Raw genomic sequence first — 18,539 nt, forward strand, 5'->3', positions numbered from 1 at the left:
CACACGCCTCTCTAATAACACACGACCATTTTTCGGGAGCTTGAAGGATGTTGTACAACGAGCAAAAGCCAGTGTAGTGTATGTATAGCAGACAAACCTTACCTACCAATACGAAAGTGGGAAGCGTTTACCACCTCGAGGGCCAGTGCAGAGTCCACACCGTGATCAGTTACCGTTGTGTTGTGCGATTGCGTTGTGTTTGTGAGTGTGATTCATGGTTTTATAACTTTATAAAAATTTGCAGACAACTCACGCGTTAAAACAACAACCCCTACTACTAACCCAAGCAGCAGTAGCAAGGCTAATATTGTTAGCGGCTTGGCAAACTCTAACAAACAACAAACAGACACAAAAACACAGCAGAAATGTGTAGAATGTAGAATGGGGGAGGAATAGGTTTAGGCTAACGAGTCACACTCAATCAGCTAAATCCGGTTTGGATGTGACGAAAAACAGAGTTAGTGTTTACTATAGGGTAAAGTCGGCAGTAGTAGTAGCAGCAGGCAGTCAAACTCTCACACAGCGAGAGCAGAAAGCTTTTCGTTTATCGATGCAAAGTAAGGTTTGGAGGGAAGAGAGAGAGAGAGGGAAAAGACAAAAAAGCAATTGTAAAAAAAAAATCCCCTCTAAAACTATCTAACTCACGTGCGAGTTTGCTCGAGTTTAAATGCTAAAAGACACTTGTAAGAAGTTAAAGCACGATGAAAAGATTGAACTAGCATCATTGAAATGAAGAACTAACTCATTAAAAAAAAAACAAAACAAAAGAAAAGAAAGAAAGAAAAAAGAAACAAAGGAAAACATCAACTCTTTCCCAATATGATACGAGGACGACACAAACACACAGATTCTTTATAATCTAAATAAACAGAGCAGATAATAATTGAAGCAGAGAATTGTTCCCCGTCACAACGCCTCCGAACGCGCTCCAATTGTCCGACGATCGTGGCAAGTCCGGGTGTGCTGTTTACTCTGTCTATCTTTGGTCGGTGGGTAAATTCCAACCCCCTCTCTTCGTGAGTGGCGGTGATCTTCTCCCCATCTTAAAACGCTCCCAACACCGTCCAGCCAACCGGACGGACACACGATCCTATAATGCCCTTTTGATTTGCTATCACAAGCCCGAAAGTGCTAATGAATGATTGATTTGATGGCGTTGTGTCTGACGGCATTGGAACCGATTGAAAACATCTCCTTAGTGGATGATCGGTTCGGATGATGATCAAGATTGTTGTTCTTGTACTTGAATTGTTGATCGCGTGTTGACTCGACAATGGTTTTGAATTGAACTTCAATGATGAATGAATGCATGACACAGCGGCCATAGTAAATAGAGTTAATTGTGGTTGCATTTTGTTGGCAAGATCACATCATCACATCACGGCGATCGCGTGCAATATTGGTGTTAATGAATGAATGCGCCTGGAAACTCGATTATCAGACTATCACGCTATCTATTTTTGCTCAATTTTGGATTATAATAAATCAATATCGATTGAGATGACTCATCGAGACCAGTTTTAGAGCCTACCAACCATAAGAAAAAGAAACTCTAATTGGAACTGTCTCCCACAGTCCTTCGAAAGGGGTTTTTGGTGACTGATCGTGATCGACTTTTGATCTAAAAATGATACAACAGTTACGTAAATTACAATACACAATAAACAACACAAATAATTACAAATTTTAAAAACAGCAATATATTTTACACAAAATAGTAGGTAAATCTTATGCTAAACACACACATCTGCCCTTTCTGTCCCTTTTACTCTACACTCAATGGTTCTCCGCTTCCGGCGTTTTCGCCTTGTTCGTCAGTCCAACAACCGTCTCGTCCACGCTCGCCGGCACCAGCGGTTCGCTCACGGAGCTGCCAAACGGTAAGCTGCTCAGATCGTTCTGCCCCTGCAGCAGGACGGCCGCATCGCTAATGTTGTGCTTGTGCACCTCCACGTACGAGCTGTTGGTTTGCGAAATGTTCACCACCGTGCCGGCGATCGGCAGGGCGGACAGCAGATCGCTCAGCTTGGTCGGCACGGTGCCGACATGCACCGGGGCGATACCGGTGAACACCTGCCCCTGCACGCTCGTCTGGATGGGCACGGGAATGTCGCCCAGATCGAGGTGCGTATCGTTACCGCCGTGGCTGAAGAAGGACAGATCGACCTGCTGGTGGCTGTGTTTAATAGAAGGGTTAGAAAGAGAGCAAAAGGTAATTTGTTACAACGCTGGCAGACATTCAGAAGAGGTTGTTTGGGGGGGATGGCAAAGACACTTACGTGATTGGTTCATCTCCTTCGAGCGTTTCGTTCTCGGGCACGTCGGCTAGAATTCCAATTTCGTACACCACCGCTTTGATCACGTACCTAAAGAGAAGCGCAAAATCGATCCATTATTTCAAGGGAAAACCCTCTCGAGGAGATGAACTTCCAGTTCAGAAACTCACAACTCCTTGGTAGTGTTCTGGGTGCTGTTGCCACCGATGAGTGTCGCCTCGTCACTCTCCACCGTCGCACCGTACTCGAGCGGGCTGTACAGCGAATTGAGCGGGTAGCCTTGATCTTTCTCCTCGGACGAGGAGCCGGAGGACTCGGAATGATCCTTCGGGTGTTCCGCTGGAAGTGGGCCAGCCACGACACAGCACACCACCACCGCCGCACACCACACGGTAACGGCCAACTTCTGCCAACCCGTCGCTTTTTTCGTAACAACCATTGCTGTGTGTCGGATCTCGTTTCTTGCTCAACTTTCTGCGGCGGATGTTCACCTGCGAATGACACCGTTGGCCGGCGTGTTCGGGCAGGTCTATATATATGAGTGCAAATAGTGTGTCCATTTTGTCGTCGCCCGGCTGCTTCATGTTTTAGCACGCGGATGTGAGAGCCACTGTGTGTGTAGGACGTCACAATTAAGAGCATCGCGATCGCTGTTCGATCGAAATACACACAGCAACGGGGCCAGCTAATTATCGGGACCGGGAGAAGATTCACACTAGCACAGGGCAGAAGAGGGGGGGGGGGGGGGGGGGGGGCTAATAGTGACGATATATTTATCGTATGCGACAAGGTGATACGTATATTGAATTCCTGCACAATGGGTATCAGGACGACTTGTTGAGTTCGATGTGAGGATCAGCTGTTCCTTTCTTCTTTTTGGTGAATCACCCGGATTGCTTTGATTGAAAGAAAACAAAATGTTGAAAACAATGCAGAATTTGTTTGTCGCCACGTTACGAAGGTCCTAAACCACGTGTTGGGCATGAATATTGTAGTTCCTCAGCTAAGCTATTTTGTTTGCGCCGTGATACAGGTCACCATCTCCAGTTTATTAATTAGTAACGCCTCAGGGATGCTAAAACTATACGGAAAACTTTTTAAAAAATGTTTAAATTCCTCTGCATTTCTTACTGTTTTCCTACACAAATGTTTTGCGCATTCATGTTGTCCGTTAGATGACTATTTTTCGGCAACACTGCAATGAATCATATATTTCTCGCCCGATGCGCCTATATTGGCTTATTCACCCGGCGCAAAAATGTAAGTGCACAACTTTATTCACAATTCTGTAAAAGAGAAGAAAGAAAATACATCGAAGAAGGCGTTGAAAAAACCCCTCCCCGCAGCGCGAAACCGTGCTGTGACGTAGCGCTAAATTAGTCCTTCACGAGCATGTGACGATTGGGAGCTGGGGGGGAGAGATGCTAATTTTCACGACAACTTCGGCTGTGCTGAGTGTGCCCCTCGGACAATGTCAACCGTTCGCTGGAGAGTGAAGAAGAACAACCTTTTTTTTTTGACCGGGCGTACACTACCTATTATCGTGCTGCTCCGCCGGCGCCGGTGCATAAAACGATAGCAGGACCGAACCAGGGCCGCTGCTCAGAACTTCCGCCGTCTGTCTTAGTACGTTTTTATCGCTCGAAGAACGGACATAGGGTTGAGCGGTGCCGAGAACTTTTCCGAAGCGAGACGAGATGACCCCTGCAGCCAGTTTTGTGGTGCGTGTTTGAGTTGAGATTTACCTTCTTTCGTACTAAAACCGGTCCATATCCGTATTTCCCTCCCTAGCTAAGTGCTGTCCTACTAGCAGCCACGTCCTTCGCCATTCCGGTGGCTCAGAATGGTACCGGGCTCGGTGCGGCGCTCACTAACATTGCCAACAGCTTCGTGGTAGTGAGCGAGGATGTAGAACTGGAGCCCCACCCGACCAGCAGCGGTGGCCACGGGGAGGAATCGGTTGTGCCGGAAGCGCAAAGCGTGCTGCATCTCGAATCGGCCAACGTGCTTCCCTCGCTCGTGCACATTTCGCTCACGCCCGAGGAGCACCACATCAAGGCGGAAACGGCCGAGCTGGTGTACACCAACGATACCGATGCGCAGGGCGTGGTAAAGATAACGATCGTGTCGGAGGAAGAGGACTTTTCCGGCGATTCCACCACGGACACAGCGACCGTACGGGAGGAAGATGACGACGCCGTTACTACGGAGGAAACCACTACCGGGGAGGAGGATGAGCTTACGACGCTAGAGCCACAGAGCAGCTCCAGCAGTAGCGCGACGACCGTTGGATCCACTGCGCCACCGGAACCGATCCTGACCGTGCTCGGTGCGGATGAAGTGGACAAGGACAGGGAGGAGGAAATTAAGGAAAACATTAAGGAGGTGGAAGCAATGCCAGTGATATTGACCGTAGGCGTTTAGCGGTGCCTTTCTGCTTTGTGTTTTTCAAAATAAATGAATTATTTTTGCACGAGTTATCTCTTCTTCCATTATTCGCGTTTTCAATTACATTAATTCACACTCTTCTCGATTCACAGGGAGGGGGAAATATGCCGCAAGCGCTTTACGATGCTTCCGGAAGATCGCCGCTGGAACCGGGCACGAGCTAAAAACAGTGATCAACAATCAATTAGTAAATCTTTTGTGTGTTTTCTGGCTGTCCCGCCAACAGGGAAGGTAAACCCCTCACCATCGTAATGTTGTTGCCGTTCAGCAGGATCTGGTCGAGTTTGGTTATCCGCCGGCCTTCCGGTGTGTTCTCGTACTCCGTCACGTCCTCCAGCAGCATGTTGACGAAGTCGTCGAACCCAAGCAGCGTGCCCACAATCTCCTTATCATTCTTCATGATGATGTGTATCCGCGAACCGATGCATTTATCTACCAGCTCTGTTGGTGGTTGTGAGAAATGGTTGTTTTTTTTAGTTCCCGGTGCTAATTGCTCAGTCACCCCTCGTCGCCCATGATGCAGAGATGGCATACGTACCGAGTGGTAGCAATGTTGATTGATTCGCGACGGTTGTTTGTGCCATTATTAGGAGCTGACTTTACGTGTTGGAATCGAAATTTTCTGCTCACAACTTTACCTTTGGGATCGCTTTTTTCTTGCTGCTTTTGTGCAAACGAGAGTGTGTGCTTTCCGCGCCGCCGGTAAATTGTTTTGTTTACAGCTGTTGTGACGTTTCACGCAGACGGTAGCAAACGGCAAACGTCACTGCGACGCGCGCGTTGTGAAGTGCCCTGTACACGACAGCAATCCAATGCATCACAGTTTGGCAGTCTTTTTTTGTTGTTGCGAATATTAATTTGCATAACAAAATCAAATTATTTACATGCAATGGCGTTATAGCTATTTCTCTTTTTATAATTTATAAAGAGAATCTCGACCATAACACTGGTTTTGGAAGAAAAGGCAAAAACCCATTCGTCTCTTTGTCGTTCGCTTGCAGCATTCCAACGGAAACGTTTTTTTTCCTTCTTGTTCGCTCCATAGCCATGTCTCGAGGCAAATTTCAGCACATGCGTCTTGCTGCCCAGCACGCGCCGAGAGGACAAAACACAGCGACAGCCAGCAAACGCAAAAGTGCGTTCGGCGCTGTCACATTAGTCGAACGTTAGCCACCAACACACCCGCTAAGGTCGGCGGCTACTAACGTTCGTGTTGGCCTACAGCTGGCCATCGCTCCTACACCGCCCCCACCACCATCCATCCATCCGTCGTGTGTCGTGTGGTGTAGTGTATGTGTGTGTATGGCGTACGTACTAGCGGGTGGTGGCGGGTGATTTATCCCGCTGTTCTTCCATCTTCGTCCCCGTGGTGTTGGTTGGCATCGTTGTTCGGTTATTTTCCTTGGAATCGGTCTCGTGTGTGAGGAAGGTGGCCAATTCTTCAAAACGATATCCTTTCTTTCGGGTTCAGTGGTCTTCGTTTCCTAGCCAACTTTACCTACGGTATCCTTCCGCGTATGTCCGTGTCGTTCACCGTTGAAGATCGCTTCTTTGTGCGTGTAGTGTTCTGCAAACCAACAAAAAAAACGGAATCAAAAGTGAAAAACATGGCGTCGACCACTTTGTTCCGAATCCTGCCAGTGGATGCAGAAGGAAGTGTGCCCCAATGCAAGCATCTGGTTGCAAATTGGTAACTTTTGCGAGGGTGTGCGTGTATGTGAGAAAGGGAGACAGCTCGAGTTAATAGTACGCAGAAAAAAAGAAAAAAAAGAAGTGGTTATTGCATATCAAAGAAAAGCAAGGAAAGCAGCTCCTTCCTTCGTTGCACTCGTCTTCAAGTTTGTGTGTGTGATGCTAATGTTTCGTTAATGCGTCTTCTTCACCCACCATTTCCGCGTGTAAAGTGAAACCCCAAATGCCATTGTTTTGTGTTGCTGCTGTGTTGTGAACCGCAGCATGTCCTTCACCGCGCACACTTCGACGCTTGCTAATCCAGGACATGTGTGCTAGCCCACACACACACACTCCACTGCTCACCTGTATCACCTGTGCCAGCGCCGTTTCCAAGCAGGTCCAAGCAGGTGGCGCGTGCTTCGGCTGGGATAAAGGGCAAAAATCGATCGGCAGCCAACTGTCCGGAGCAAGTTTAAATTACGCAAAAAAGGGGGCAAAAATCGATACCTCCCCATGCCCGTCCCCGGTCGTGTAGAGAGAGTCGTCCCCCGGCATAGGAACATAGCTTAGAGAGGGAGCGAATGCAATAGCTGGAAGGAAGCAACAACAAAAAAAGGCAAAACATCAAAGCACACATCCTGTAGGTGCGACTGTGAAAGTTTGTGCGTGCATGTGTGTGTACTCTTCGATGGAACAACGGAGACAGCTTCCAGGTGGAACTACCAAAAAAGACCACATAAAAACCCTCCCAGAAAACCAAGTGCCAAACTGCTTCCAAATGTAATCAGCGGAACAACAGCACACTTCAACTCACCTCACCGCCCCCTCAACCCGGGCGCTGCCATTAGAAAGTGATGCTAATGATTTAAAGATTAGTTGCAATCGATTTTCGAGAACCCCTCTGCAAAACGGGGAACCGAGGAGTTTCAGAAGGAGGTTGCAGCCGAACCGAGCGAACGCAAGATGAACCCCGACCGGAACAGCCGGAAGTATCGCTCCGGAAACAATCTGTACAGCGACGATGAGCTGGAATTGTCGTCGGTAAGTACGCGGATCGAACGCGGGAAATGGATAAAACCAACCAAGCAAAGGGGGAGGAGTGGGCGAGCGGAAGCACCAATTTGCACTCTCGTTCGGGGGGGGAGATGCACGGAAAGATATGGGCAAGAAGGTGGCCGCCTTCTGTTGGGTAACGGGCGCGTGCGAAACAATAATCATTCTCACCGCGGGAAATCATTCGCCGAGAAGCGCCGCCGGTCGCTTTCCTCCGCTGTCATGCTGATGTCATGCGGTGTGCTTTTTTTTGAAGTTGTAGTAGTCACCGTCATCATCGTTGTCGTTGCCGCCGCCACGGGATCCCATTAGTATGCTCCCGGCGGCGATGTTCGTGCGTTTCCAATGGAGACGCAAACGTGCCTGCTGTAAGAAGAGTGTAATTAACATTCGCACTTACAATAGGGAGTGGGTGGAGAGTGGTGGAATGTGTTTGATTTCTTAAGGCCGGGCTACATTGATCGTACTCGCACGCGTAATTTTGATTTTCACTAGCGCATCTGGCGGCGGCTGGTGGAAGCTTTTTTTGGTCGTCGGGGGAAGGGTCGTGCCGGATCTCAAATTTAAGTAGTTTTTTAACCGTTTTTCGATGCGAAAACGACTGGAATACTTGCACAACATATTTATCTATCAATTACAAAGCTTTTTCAATCCAGTTGAAGTAAAAAACATGGAAAATTAACGTATTTTCTGAAGCGACTCCAAATTGTTTGGCAAAATGCTTCAGTCAGCCGCCGCCAGATGCGCTAGTGAAAATCAAAATTACACCAGAGAGTACGATCAATGTAGCCCGGCCTTTACTTTTTGCCCCGGAGTCTAGACTGAATATGGCAAAGGCATGACGACGGTGGCGGCAAACAGTTCCACTAAACGGGCATTGTGTTTCCAACCGTTCGCCTTCAGCAAGGTGATGGTGGTAATTGCTTCTCGCTCGTGTCTGGAAGTTGATATTACTTTGGTATTTGAAATATTGATATGATGGCTCATTATGAAATAAGTTTAAAGAACGGACATCAGTGAATGTTGTCATTTATGGTCAATTTTTTGGGTCACCGTATCAGTTGTTTAATGCCCTAATTTTCTGATTGGCGTTTTACGAAACCATTGATGTCATTACTTATTTTTCACTAGTTCCTCAAATTAAGGACACAACAAGGTTTGATTGGAGACTAAGTCTCCAATCTTTCCTTTTTGCGGGCAGCATTGCCCAAAAAAAACATCATTGAGTGTAAATGTTAACGACATATTTAACTAAATAGACAACGAAAGAATATTGTTAAAAAAAAAACACAACCTGGATATGGTTAATATCCACAGCTCTATATCTGAACTGAATCTGAAATTTTGTCTGGAAGTATTAGGAATATATTTTTGAATAAAGTTAGCCAAAAATTAGGCCATTTATCAAGTCTTTGCGGCCCACGTTTTAGGCCTCGCTAGGGAGCTAGGCTTCGCTAGAAAGAGTCACCAGCTCAAACAAGACCGAAAGATGTCCGATTGAGGTAGCACTCCAAACCACAAGTAGGATAAACATAATCTCATGATATGATACTAAAACACAGTAGACCTAGACTAAGCACGGTTGTCAAGGCTCGAGCCTAATGAAGATGCTCTAAATCCATAATGTTTATTGAATGCAGAACACAGTTGAACACAGTCGCCGGTCCCGTGGTATAGACCTCAAAAAGGACAGTTTATGTGTATATAAATCAAATCCTCCGCAGAAATATGTGATTCATTTTAATGTTATTCAGATAAAACTATTTTCCCCGAATCCGCAAGTGATTTCTTCTGGGTCGGCGGAACAACTCTTGACACTCGACCTCTAACCCTGATCTGCTTAAAGCCAATGGTTACTTGACTATTTATCCAAAGGTCCATAAATTACTACAGGTCGGTTCGCATAGTGTCCAGTTTGACAAATCTTAATTTGTCAGCTAGGTAGTCCGAAGTTAATTAGCAACTTATAGAAAATCCTTAGCAACCATAATTCCTTATCTGCCACTCTCCATGGAAATCACCAAAGTGTATGAAGAGCAGGTGGTCTCATAGCCTGTTTTTTATAGCAAAAGTTGAACGTCAAACTTTGACAGGACGGGTGAAAACTTTTCCCCAAACAAGCTTTCTGACGACTTGCCGAATACACAAAAAATCTTAGAATCTTCGTTATTTGCACTGAAATACCTTAAAAAGCACACAAAATATTTCTTATTGTAAGCTAAACCAAATCTGAACTAATTAAAATCCATTTTTCGATCAACAAATGCCGTCGATGAGGACACCAATGTGTACTACGTATGTGTTGCTAAGAACAAAGCGAACGGTTCCTATGGAAATTCATTTCACCCATTCTGTCAAAAGGAGCTTTTTTTGATTCCGAAATTAGTTGTCAATTTGTATGGGACGAGAGCACCTGGTCTTCGTACACTTTGGTCCAGTATGACAAATCTTAATTTGACAGCTAGGTAGTTCAAAGCTGCTTAGCAACTCATACAAAGTCCTTAGCAACCATAACTCCCTATCTGGCACTCTCCATGAAAATCACCATCCCTATCTGTCAATCTCCATGGAAATCTCCATACAAAATCATAGCTAAGCACCCTCTCCTGTAGTTTATCTAGCCAACTTAGTTTAGCCACTTTTCTAACATTAATCCTGCGAATGAGGGACTCTTGGTCCGTACAGGGCTTGAACCCATGATCGGCTTGTTGTAAGGTTGTGCGAGTTGACGATCACGTGACTGTATCCATCTCATAAGTACTCACTAGTACTTTATAAAAGACGCTTCTATCTAAGCTTATACGGTGTTCTAATAATATACCAGCTGGCGCTTTGAAACGGTCGAAAGAGGATTATTTCACATTCAGTTCTTCTCGTTGTATAGAAGATTTAAAAATTCGACCTGTTTTTTATGACAAGGCTGGGCAGGTTGTTATGCCCAAAAAAGGAAATAAACGCTGAAAGTGACAGACAAATAAAGAAAATAGAAAATTGATATCAAAATAAAAAAATGAACAGTAAAAAGCGTCTTCAAACAAAAAAAAAAAACAAATGATGTACGCAGATGGTCTCCAGAATACTCTACAACCTCTTGCAAAATGCTGACGAAGAATCAATTACTCTTCACGGCTTATGCAGAGCGATGCTAAAAGATTAAAAAAACATCATTCCTCCGTGTTTTTCTCTCCCACACTTTAAGGATTTATTTTCCTCAATCAGCAGAAAAAGCTTTTCCGGTTGCCTGATTTATAAACCCTAGAGCAGCAGCACGAGCGTCTCGAAAAATATTGCAAGATTAAAAACGACGGAATGCTCCCAAAACTCCCCCTCACCTCTTTCCACTCTTCTATCACTAGCGGGTGATGGTTCACTTTTAATAACTGTAACATTGCGACACATTCGAACCACCACCACCACCACCCAACCATATCGTGTCCTCCATTATCTATGCCGGTGATTCTATGCCTACTTCATTCAGAACGATGAATTGAAGCAGGATGTTCCTTATTTTGTCACCCTCTGGTGTGTATGTGGGGGTTCTTCCACCCTTAGCTGAGCTATTTCCATTCACATCCATCAATTGCGAGAAGTCTCGCCATTCTTGAGTGCACCTCTGTGCCGACAAACTCGTCCGCGTTTGTTTGTACAGCTTAGCCCATTCCTTCCCAAACATCATTCCCACCCGGGGGGACCTGATGACAGATTGCATATTACATTGCCCATTGCTCGGGCAGCAGTGACCTGCGGTTATAGACCGGGCCGGCACACCAACACCAGCTGGAACTGGATCCTTTATTTGCAAAAGATCCTTGTTAGTTCCGGTTCTATCTTCGTCTATTCTCACACTATTCTTCCGCGTTGCTTTAGAGGGTTCCCTCTTTCCTACGCTTTTCCACGGCCTGCTTCGAGCGGGTGGAAATGACGCGCCTTGTTCACGTGACATACGACCGCTCGTTGAACGACAGTTTCTCTCTCCCCCTTCGACTACTTGCGACGCTCACGTGGCTTGCGACCATTATTGTTGATTGTGCCTTCCCCTAAGCCCTTGTGGTGTTGCTTCCTTTCCTACAACACCCACTAGCGGCGGCGTGTACCCTTCGAAAGCCGGTGAAAGCATGCATTTACATTGTTGTGATGGTGGTGGTGACCGTCGCCATCGTTCTTAGGTAGCAGCGGGCAGAATGGAAGAAATCGATAGCTTACGAAATGCTTATCCCTTGCAGTGGGAGGAAGCTTTCCCGTCTCTTCCTCACCTCTGCACACCCCTCCACATGATAGAAAGTGAGTTGGAAATGAGGCCCACCATGGTGGTGACACGATTCCTTGAATTTAAATGGTTCCTTCTTGGTGTGGCTTGTGTTTTTGTGGCCGATGGTGGAAAAATGCCTTCCAGCAGCAGCCCTTTGGACGCAGCGAACAGCCACTTCAGCTGTAAGTAGGCAGACAGCAACACCGCCACCCGAAACGACCTGCAAGAGACCCCGATGGGCGATGGTCGTTGCCTTGCAATAATCAAAAGCGATGCCACTTGTCCTTTTCCCACCCCAGGGGTCGGGCACCAGGGAGCGGGAGCGCTTTTGTTCGCTAAAAAAGCACACGAAAACACATATCCCATTTACTGTGTCAGCTTCTTAAGGATGGCGAAAACAAAAGGGGACACGACTCCGTGTGTTTGTGGTTTGTGGCGCTGCACTATGCCATGCACTCTTCTGTTCATTGAAGATGAGAGTGTGGAGATGATGATCTTTTTTTTTTTCGACAAGAGGCAAGGATGCACCATGCACGATAGCGTGTAGTGCATGTACAACAAGGTGGTCCACACACTTGTTTGATGGTGGTTTTTTTTTTTTTACTTTTTTGTGTGTGTGGTTCTTTTTAAGAGTGCGACACCTGTAGGAGCACAGCGGGTACTTCAAAATGAGCATACGATATACCACTACCCCCATACAACCATTAGTTGATTGAAAGATAACAAAGGCAAAGACATTATTGGAGGGAAAGGCTTGGTGGTATGATTGGGGAATAATGTGAGGACAAAAATAGAAAAGACTGCAACGAGAGCATTGTCATTGTAACAGTTGTAAGTACTTTCAGCAATAAACCATCAAATAAGCAGACTCTGATGTTGGGTGGTCCTGGGTTATTTTCTTCAGTTTAAGATGAATATTGTTATCTTAGATGCATTGAATGCATTCAATGAAATTCTTTGTAATTCTTTTTTCTTTTTCATCTTCAAAAGTACATTCCCGGATTGTACTCGAAAATGCTCTTAAGATCTCCAATCCAATTCTATCAAAATTTGATCCAGTCTGCATCAGTTGGTGTCAAACATCTGGCGTAGGTCTACATCGCTTAGTTATTGCTTAGTTCTTCGTCTCGGATGTACACATATTTCTCAGAAGACATATCAGGTCCGTTTAACAAAGTCCTTCAGTTTTTTTCGGATTTCGTAAGAAAAGGCCAGTTAACCGTATCACTGAAGTCCTACAGTTCTGCACTGAAGTTTATACACAGTTTCTTCATTGAGAGAGAAAATTACGAATATCTCAGAATGTCTTTGTATTACTAAAAGCCTATCCGCTGTTTGAATCATTGAAATCGTTGCAAGCTATTTTTTCAGTCTCCTAATTCTCACCTTCTTTTTGTTTTCTTCTTTTTGTGAAATAGCTTTAGAAGGTCTTCGTCATGTTCTATAATTCATTCCGACTCTAAGGGCGCGCTCTGTCACCTATAGAACATTACTTAATACTCGAACAAACGTTGAGAGAGTTGTATGGAGGCACATCGTCAGACACTCTTGAACAAACTAGACACACATCGTCTTGGAACCTGTCAAATTCTAAACGTTTGTTCGAGTTTGATGACTTCGACTCGATAGATGACAGAGCGCGCTCTAACTGACAAGGTTGGTTGCTGATTGCGGTATCCTCGATCATCCTAGGAGGTAGATCATAAGATTATGGATAACTTACCAAGGAGTTCTCTTCGATGGACCCATCCTGTATCTTGAGCTACATATCTGTTGCAATGTAGTAACCTATATCATTTTTTGCAGATCAACCGGTTAGGATCGTCTTCAGAATGAATCCACTCAAGGGATTTATGGTTTTTTGGCTGTTATATCTCCTCTGAACTTAAGAACATCCTTATCTTTAGAGTTTGAACTATTATCAGAGAAATCCTTGAATATGTATTCAAGACTTCATTAAACTATCTACGCCTTTAGGCTTTGTGTGACTTATTGATGTACCCAATTTGCGGGATATTCAAATCCTGCATATCCAGGAATTCAGAACCCATGTTAATTCAGAACCCAGCAATGTTATTTGATCGTGCGACGTGACATCTAAACAATCGTAATACTCAAAAGTGTTTTAAACCCTTACCAATCTGCTATTTTCCAGTCCCAGGTCCTGGAGAAGGTGAAGCCGGACCGGGTAACTTCCACCAAGCCGGACGAGGACCGACGCCGGCGTACGATCATCGTGGAGAAGAAGAACGGCTCGTACGGCTTCACGCTGCAGAGCTACGGCATACACTACAAGAAGGAGCAGGAGGTCGAGGTGATCACGTACGTGGACTACGTCGAGTACGATGGCCCTGCGTACCGGGCCGGTATGCGCGAGGGGGACGTCATCCTTTCGATCAACGGCTACGACATGGAGAAAGCCGAACACAAGGATCTGGTCAACTTTATCAAAAACTGTGATAATCGAATGCGCATGGTGGTACTGTTCGAAGACTGCTGTCGGAAGGTAGGAGGAAGGTACCAGGTAACCAGGTTGTTTAGCATTCAATATGCATTCTATTTCTTTTCCCACAGGTGGAACTACACCTGAAGTACATCCAGCTGCAGGATCTGCTCAAAAGCAAGATGGCCGACCTGGAGCGGATCTGTTTGCGCGAGCGCGAACTGCTGGAAGGCAAGTGGAAAACGCACAGCCTGCCGGCCCGCAAGAAAGCGACGGCCACTTCCACCGCCGACGATGCTGATCCCGGCTCGACCACGGACGTCGAGTCTGGCGGCTCCGGGCCCTCGTTTTGCCGGCCGGCCGCCTCCACCGAGGACGTGAAGAAGCTACTCCGGCAGAAAACGTACATCGTACCGCCACCGGCACAATTTATGCTGGCCTATCATGTAAGTCTGCGGTGTTAATTACAGTATTCAAGGGGTATAACAACAATTTGTCCACTATTTCCTTTGCTCATTCCCAGTGCCTGGACAGTAACTACCGTTACGTGATCCATCCCTCGCAAGCAGGCACGTGTGACGCAGCCAGCGGCACCGAGTACTCCACCTGTGCGCAGCAACCCCAGGGCAACCCAACAGCGGCCAAACTTTGCAAGGACCATCAGCATATGATGCGTGGCTCCTCCCTAGACAGTAGCTCCCTGGGCGGTGGCTGCAAACAGCAGCAGCAGCAGCAGCAACAGTCCTCGCCAACGAAAAGTCTTCACAATTACGACACCAAAGCGTCATCGGGCAAATCGGGGTCCGGGTCGCGTCGCAGCGGCCATCTGCACGGCCACTCGTGCAACCCGTGCATGGGCCACTTTCTGCGCAGCAGCAGCAGCGGCGATAAGGGGCGCGGCGGTGGCGCCGACAAGGATAACACCAGCCTGGATGCGTACGATCTGGCCAGCCCGTGCTGCGATCCACAGTGTGTTCCGTCGCGGCGCAAGTCGAAGCACCACAAGGACCACCACCACAAGCACAAACACCGCGACCGGGAGGGCAAGGAATCGGGCGGGAAGGATCGTATACCGCGGCCAAAGTCACAGCCACACATTTCACCACAGCAGCAGCAGCAGCCGCAGCAGCAGCAACATCAGTCCCACACACAGTCGAACTATCTGTATCGACACAAAGATAAGCACGTAAGTTTCGATGGACTAGTTGCGGCGTAGGCGGAGGACCTTGATTCTTCAGGAAATTCTTCCGGATTTTGGGACGGCTTTTGCACGTTTTATGTTCCTGCAAAGCGTCTTTTGTTGTGGGAAATAGGAAAGAGGGAGTCGGTGTTTTTTTTTTTGGTTACCCAGTTCCTGAGTTAATCTCCCTCTTACTTTGTGTCCTTTGTTCTGTGTCATGTCTTTTTGTCGTGCCCTTTCCATCTCGCTGTCTAGTCCTTGCCATCTTAGGATCAAGACCACCGCCCATTTATCCATTTTAGTGTTTGAGTATCTTTAAAACGCGCTAGCAACAGTACGAATCTTCATGCTGCCATCTCTTTTCCGCTTTCTGCTTCCACCAATACCCTCCATTACTCCCCCCCCCCCCCCTCACTCCCTGCCATTGCATTTGCCCTCTGTTCCAGGATCATCACCACACGAAAGTGTACGATCTAAACGCTAGTCTCGCCAGCCACTGTAGTCTGCACTCCTGCACGTCGAGCGAGTTCAACCCGGCGGCCGAAAACTCGCCCGCCTCCTACAGCACCTCCATCAGCACCGACACGCTCTACTGGGAGCCGCACAGCGAGTCGACCACCGTGTCCGCGTCCGGTTCGCTCCACAAGAAACCGCCGGCCGGGAGCGGCTCCACCACCAGCGCTGCACTCGTCCCGCTCGGTAGCGGTGGTGGCCGGCCACCGCACACCCACCAGCACCACTACTACATCCAGAAGTACGTCCATCCGCAACACCACGCCGGCTTGGCTGGGCAACAGGGGGGCCAGCAGCAACTTGCCATCTATCCACCGCCACCGCCACTGCCCGCCACCGTACACAAGCCCAAATCGTGGGACAATCTGGCGATGAAGGGTTACGGTGGGTACGGGTACGGGTACGGCTATCTCGAGGTGGGCGCTAAAGCAGCTGCTGCGGCAGCGGCCGCCGCCGCCGCCACCACCGCCAACCTGCCGACGGCAACGCGCACCCAGACCACCATCACCATCCAGCACCGGAACTCGATCCCGAAGCGGAACGGCTACGAGCGGTACTCGGCGTTTGTCGACGTGGAAAACTATGCGCCCCCGCCGACCCAGTTCCTGCAGGAAACGACCACCACGACCACCACGATCACGACGAAATCGACGGAGAATCTGCTCGGCGGCCCGTACAACCGGTCCGACTCCAGTCTGTCCTGCGAGTGTCTCGAGACGGCCCCGCTCACAGGTGGTACAGGAACGTCCGGCGCCGGGCTGGTGGAACACGTGCACGACAAAGCGGGCTACTATTCGACTCTAGCTGGTGGTGGTGGTGGTGCGTCCGGCTCGGGCAAAAAATCCAATCCCAACCTCACCGAGATTGCCCGTCTTTAAGCAGGGACCGGCACTAAGGGGACGCCCATTTTGGGGGGGCGTGTGGAAGGATGTTTTTGAAACATTAGTCACACATGCAGCATTTTAAATTGCAATCTGGTACTGGGGGAAGGAGAGATAGTAGCGGCTCAAGCTTAAAGGCAATCTCAGGCATAACCCGGGTAGTGTGTGGCGGTTTAAATTAGATGTTGAACATTTTGTAACATTTAATTAGCAAAGCACACTGAAGGACGCGACAGATACGCGTGTATGGGGGACACTGTGTAACAGCAGCAGCAGCTTTTGCAATGCCAATATTATCCTTAATTCGCCGTTGTTTCCACTTTACTATAGGTTATAGAGAAGCGTTGCGCGTATGGCGCTGCGATAAATTACGTAGAAAAAAAAACAAACAAACACACACACACACAGATAGAGGGCGGCTTGGTACAATCGTTTTCTTCCAGACAGTTCAGAAAGTTCCAAAAGGTAGTGTGCTAATATAGGAGCAGGAGCAGCAGCACCAGCGCTTAGCAGCAAGAGGAAAGAGTTCCTCCTCTTTATGGGGTGTTTTTTTTTAATTTTGCAAAAGAAGCAAAGGATTAAGCAAAGGTACTCGCAAAGGGCATACTTTTGTGCTATTCGGGGGGAAAAGGTTTGATCCAACTCCACTAGAGCCAAACAATAGCGAGAGCGGGTGGCCATTAGAAAGGTAGTTGAATATGCTTTGGAGGGTTTAGGAGGAGACCTCATGTCGCGTGTTTTGCTCACTTACTCTTACTTCGGAAAGGACGGCTCTACATGGGGCAGGTTGTAAGGGGATGTATTATCATGTGTAGTTGACGCTGGGAGTGGACGCCGCTCAAGAGGAGGCTATTTGTGGACTGGTAAAAGTGTGTCTTTCTTCTAAAGCACACAGGTATGGGTCGCATAAGGGGAACAGTATAGAGAGATTAAAGGAAAGGTGCGCAGTGAGTTGTAACGCTCACCGGGATAGGGAAGGAGAAGTAGGATTATAATAGATTAATACATAAAGCAGAAGAAGAATAAGAAAAAACATTCGCAAAAGCTAATGATTTCATCGTCAGCAACGGAAACAGAATGTGGCCAGAAGTTTCTTTCCCTTTCATCCTAACACCATTCCGAAACGGCAGTGGTTCGAGCAGAGAAAGTTTGTTTATTTTTCAACATAAATACTTTAACGGGAGATAATTACTGCTACTACTACTATGCATTCGCTTGTTGTGATGCTGGTACAAGGTAAGGAATGATAAATTACTATTTCTTCCTTCTATCGGATCGATCCGGTATGTAAATGGAACTGTCTTTACGCTTTTCTACTAGCTGGCATATGCCTCTACTACTGGATGCTTTCTGGTAAATAGTGCCAAGATTCTATTCGAAATATAAATTTATTACTACGAACCGCGCGGACTTCGCTACTCCTTTAGCCGTTTCATTTACGCCGCCGGTCCCGCATATGGCGATCGTTGTTCTTTTGTTTATTTATTTATAAGTTACTCATTTTAAATTGTGTGTATACCTAAGGGATATTTCGGTAATAAGTTTTTAATTGTTTTTTTTTTCTGTTTCTTCATAGTAAGGCTAGTTCCAGATAATTGCTTTAAGTGTGGAAGATATCGAAAAATGTCCGATCTTACAACGCCACTCTCCGCAGTGCCCTCGCACACACACACACACTGTGGACGCACTGCGCGGTTGAGGGCAGAGAGTTATTTTAATTTGCTCCTATTTTCATTTACTTAATTCTCTCCTTTCTCTCTCTTTAACGAGTTGGAAGCGCACGAGAAGGAAGCGATTTTAAAATTCATTACTTATTAGTTTC

General features: G+C 47.0%; 5 protein-coding genes across 5 annotated transcripts in view; 3 read left to right on the forward strand and 2 right to left on the reverse strand.

The window, feature by feature from the left end:
• Window positions 1–18,539, forward strand: part of LOC120949804 (ankyrin-3) — a 39,287-nt gene that overhangs the window by 8,613 nt on the left and 12,135 nt on the right. The window lies entirely within an intron of this gene.
• LOC120949807 (uncharacterized) lies at window positions 1,678–2,784 on the reverse strand. The gene is made up of 3 exons (XM_040367335.2): window positions 2,447–2,784; window positions 2,280–2,366; window positions 1,678–2,176 (listed from the first exon to the last, which is right to left on the reverse strand). The coding sequence occupies exons 1-3, from the start codon at window positions 2,713–2,715 to the stop codon at window positions 1,777–1,779; spliced, it is 756 nt and encodes a 251-aa protein (XP_040223269.2). The 5' UTR covers window positions 2,716–2,784; the 3' UTR covers window positions 1,678–1,776.
• On the forward strand, window positions 3,798–4,756 carry LOC120949808 (uncharacterized). The gene is made up of 2 exons (XM_040367336.2): window positions 3,798–3,997; window positions 4,068–4,756. Exons 1-2 carry the CDS (start codon window positions 3,974–3,976, stop codon window positions 4,698–4,700), a joined length of 657 nt encoding a protein of 218 aa, XP_040223270.2. The 5' UTR covers window positions 3,798–3,973; the 3' UTR covers window positions 4,701–4,756.
• LOC120949809 (U6 snRNA-associated Sm-like protein LSm5) lies at window positions 4,739–5,453 on the reverse strand. Its single transcript, XM_040367337.2, has 3 exons — window positions 5,263–5,453; window positions 4,969–5,165; window positions 4,739–4,884 (listed from the first exon to the last, which is right to left on the reverse strand). The coding sequence occupies exons 1-3, from the start codon at window positions 5,306–5,308 to the stop codon at window positions 4,843–4,845; spliced, it is 285 nt and encodes a 94-aa protein (XP_040223271.1). The 5' UTR covers window positions 5,309–5,453; the 3' UTR covers window positions 4,739–4,842.
• On the forward strand, window positions 5,689–18,172 carry LOC120949803 (uncharacterized). Its single transcript, XM_040367329.2, has 5 exons — window positions 5,689–7,439; window positions 13,856–14,206; window positions 14,275–14,589; window positions 14,667–15,329; window positions 15,770–18,172. The coding sequence occupies exons 1-5, from the start codon at window positions 7,362–7,364 to the stop codon at window positions 16,712–16,714; spliced, it is 2,352 nt and encodes a 783-aa protein (XP_040223263.2). The 5' UTR covers window positions 5,689–7,361; the 3' UTR covers window positions 16,715–18,172.

This window comes from Anopheles coluzzii, chromosome 2 (genome assembly GCF_943734685.1).
Source record: "Anopheles coluzzii chromosome 2, AcolN3, whole genome shotgun sequence".
Classification (NCBI taxonomy): Eukaryota; Metazoa; Arthropoda; class Insecta; order Diptera; family Culicidae; genus Anopheles; species Anopheles coluzzii.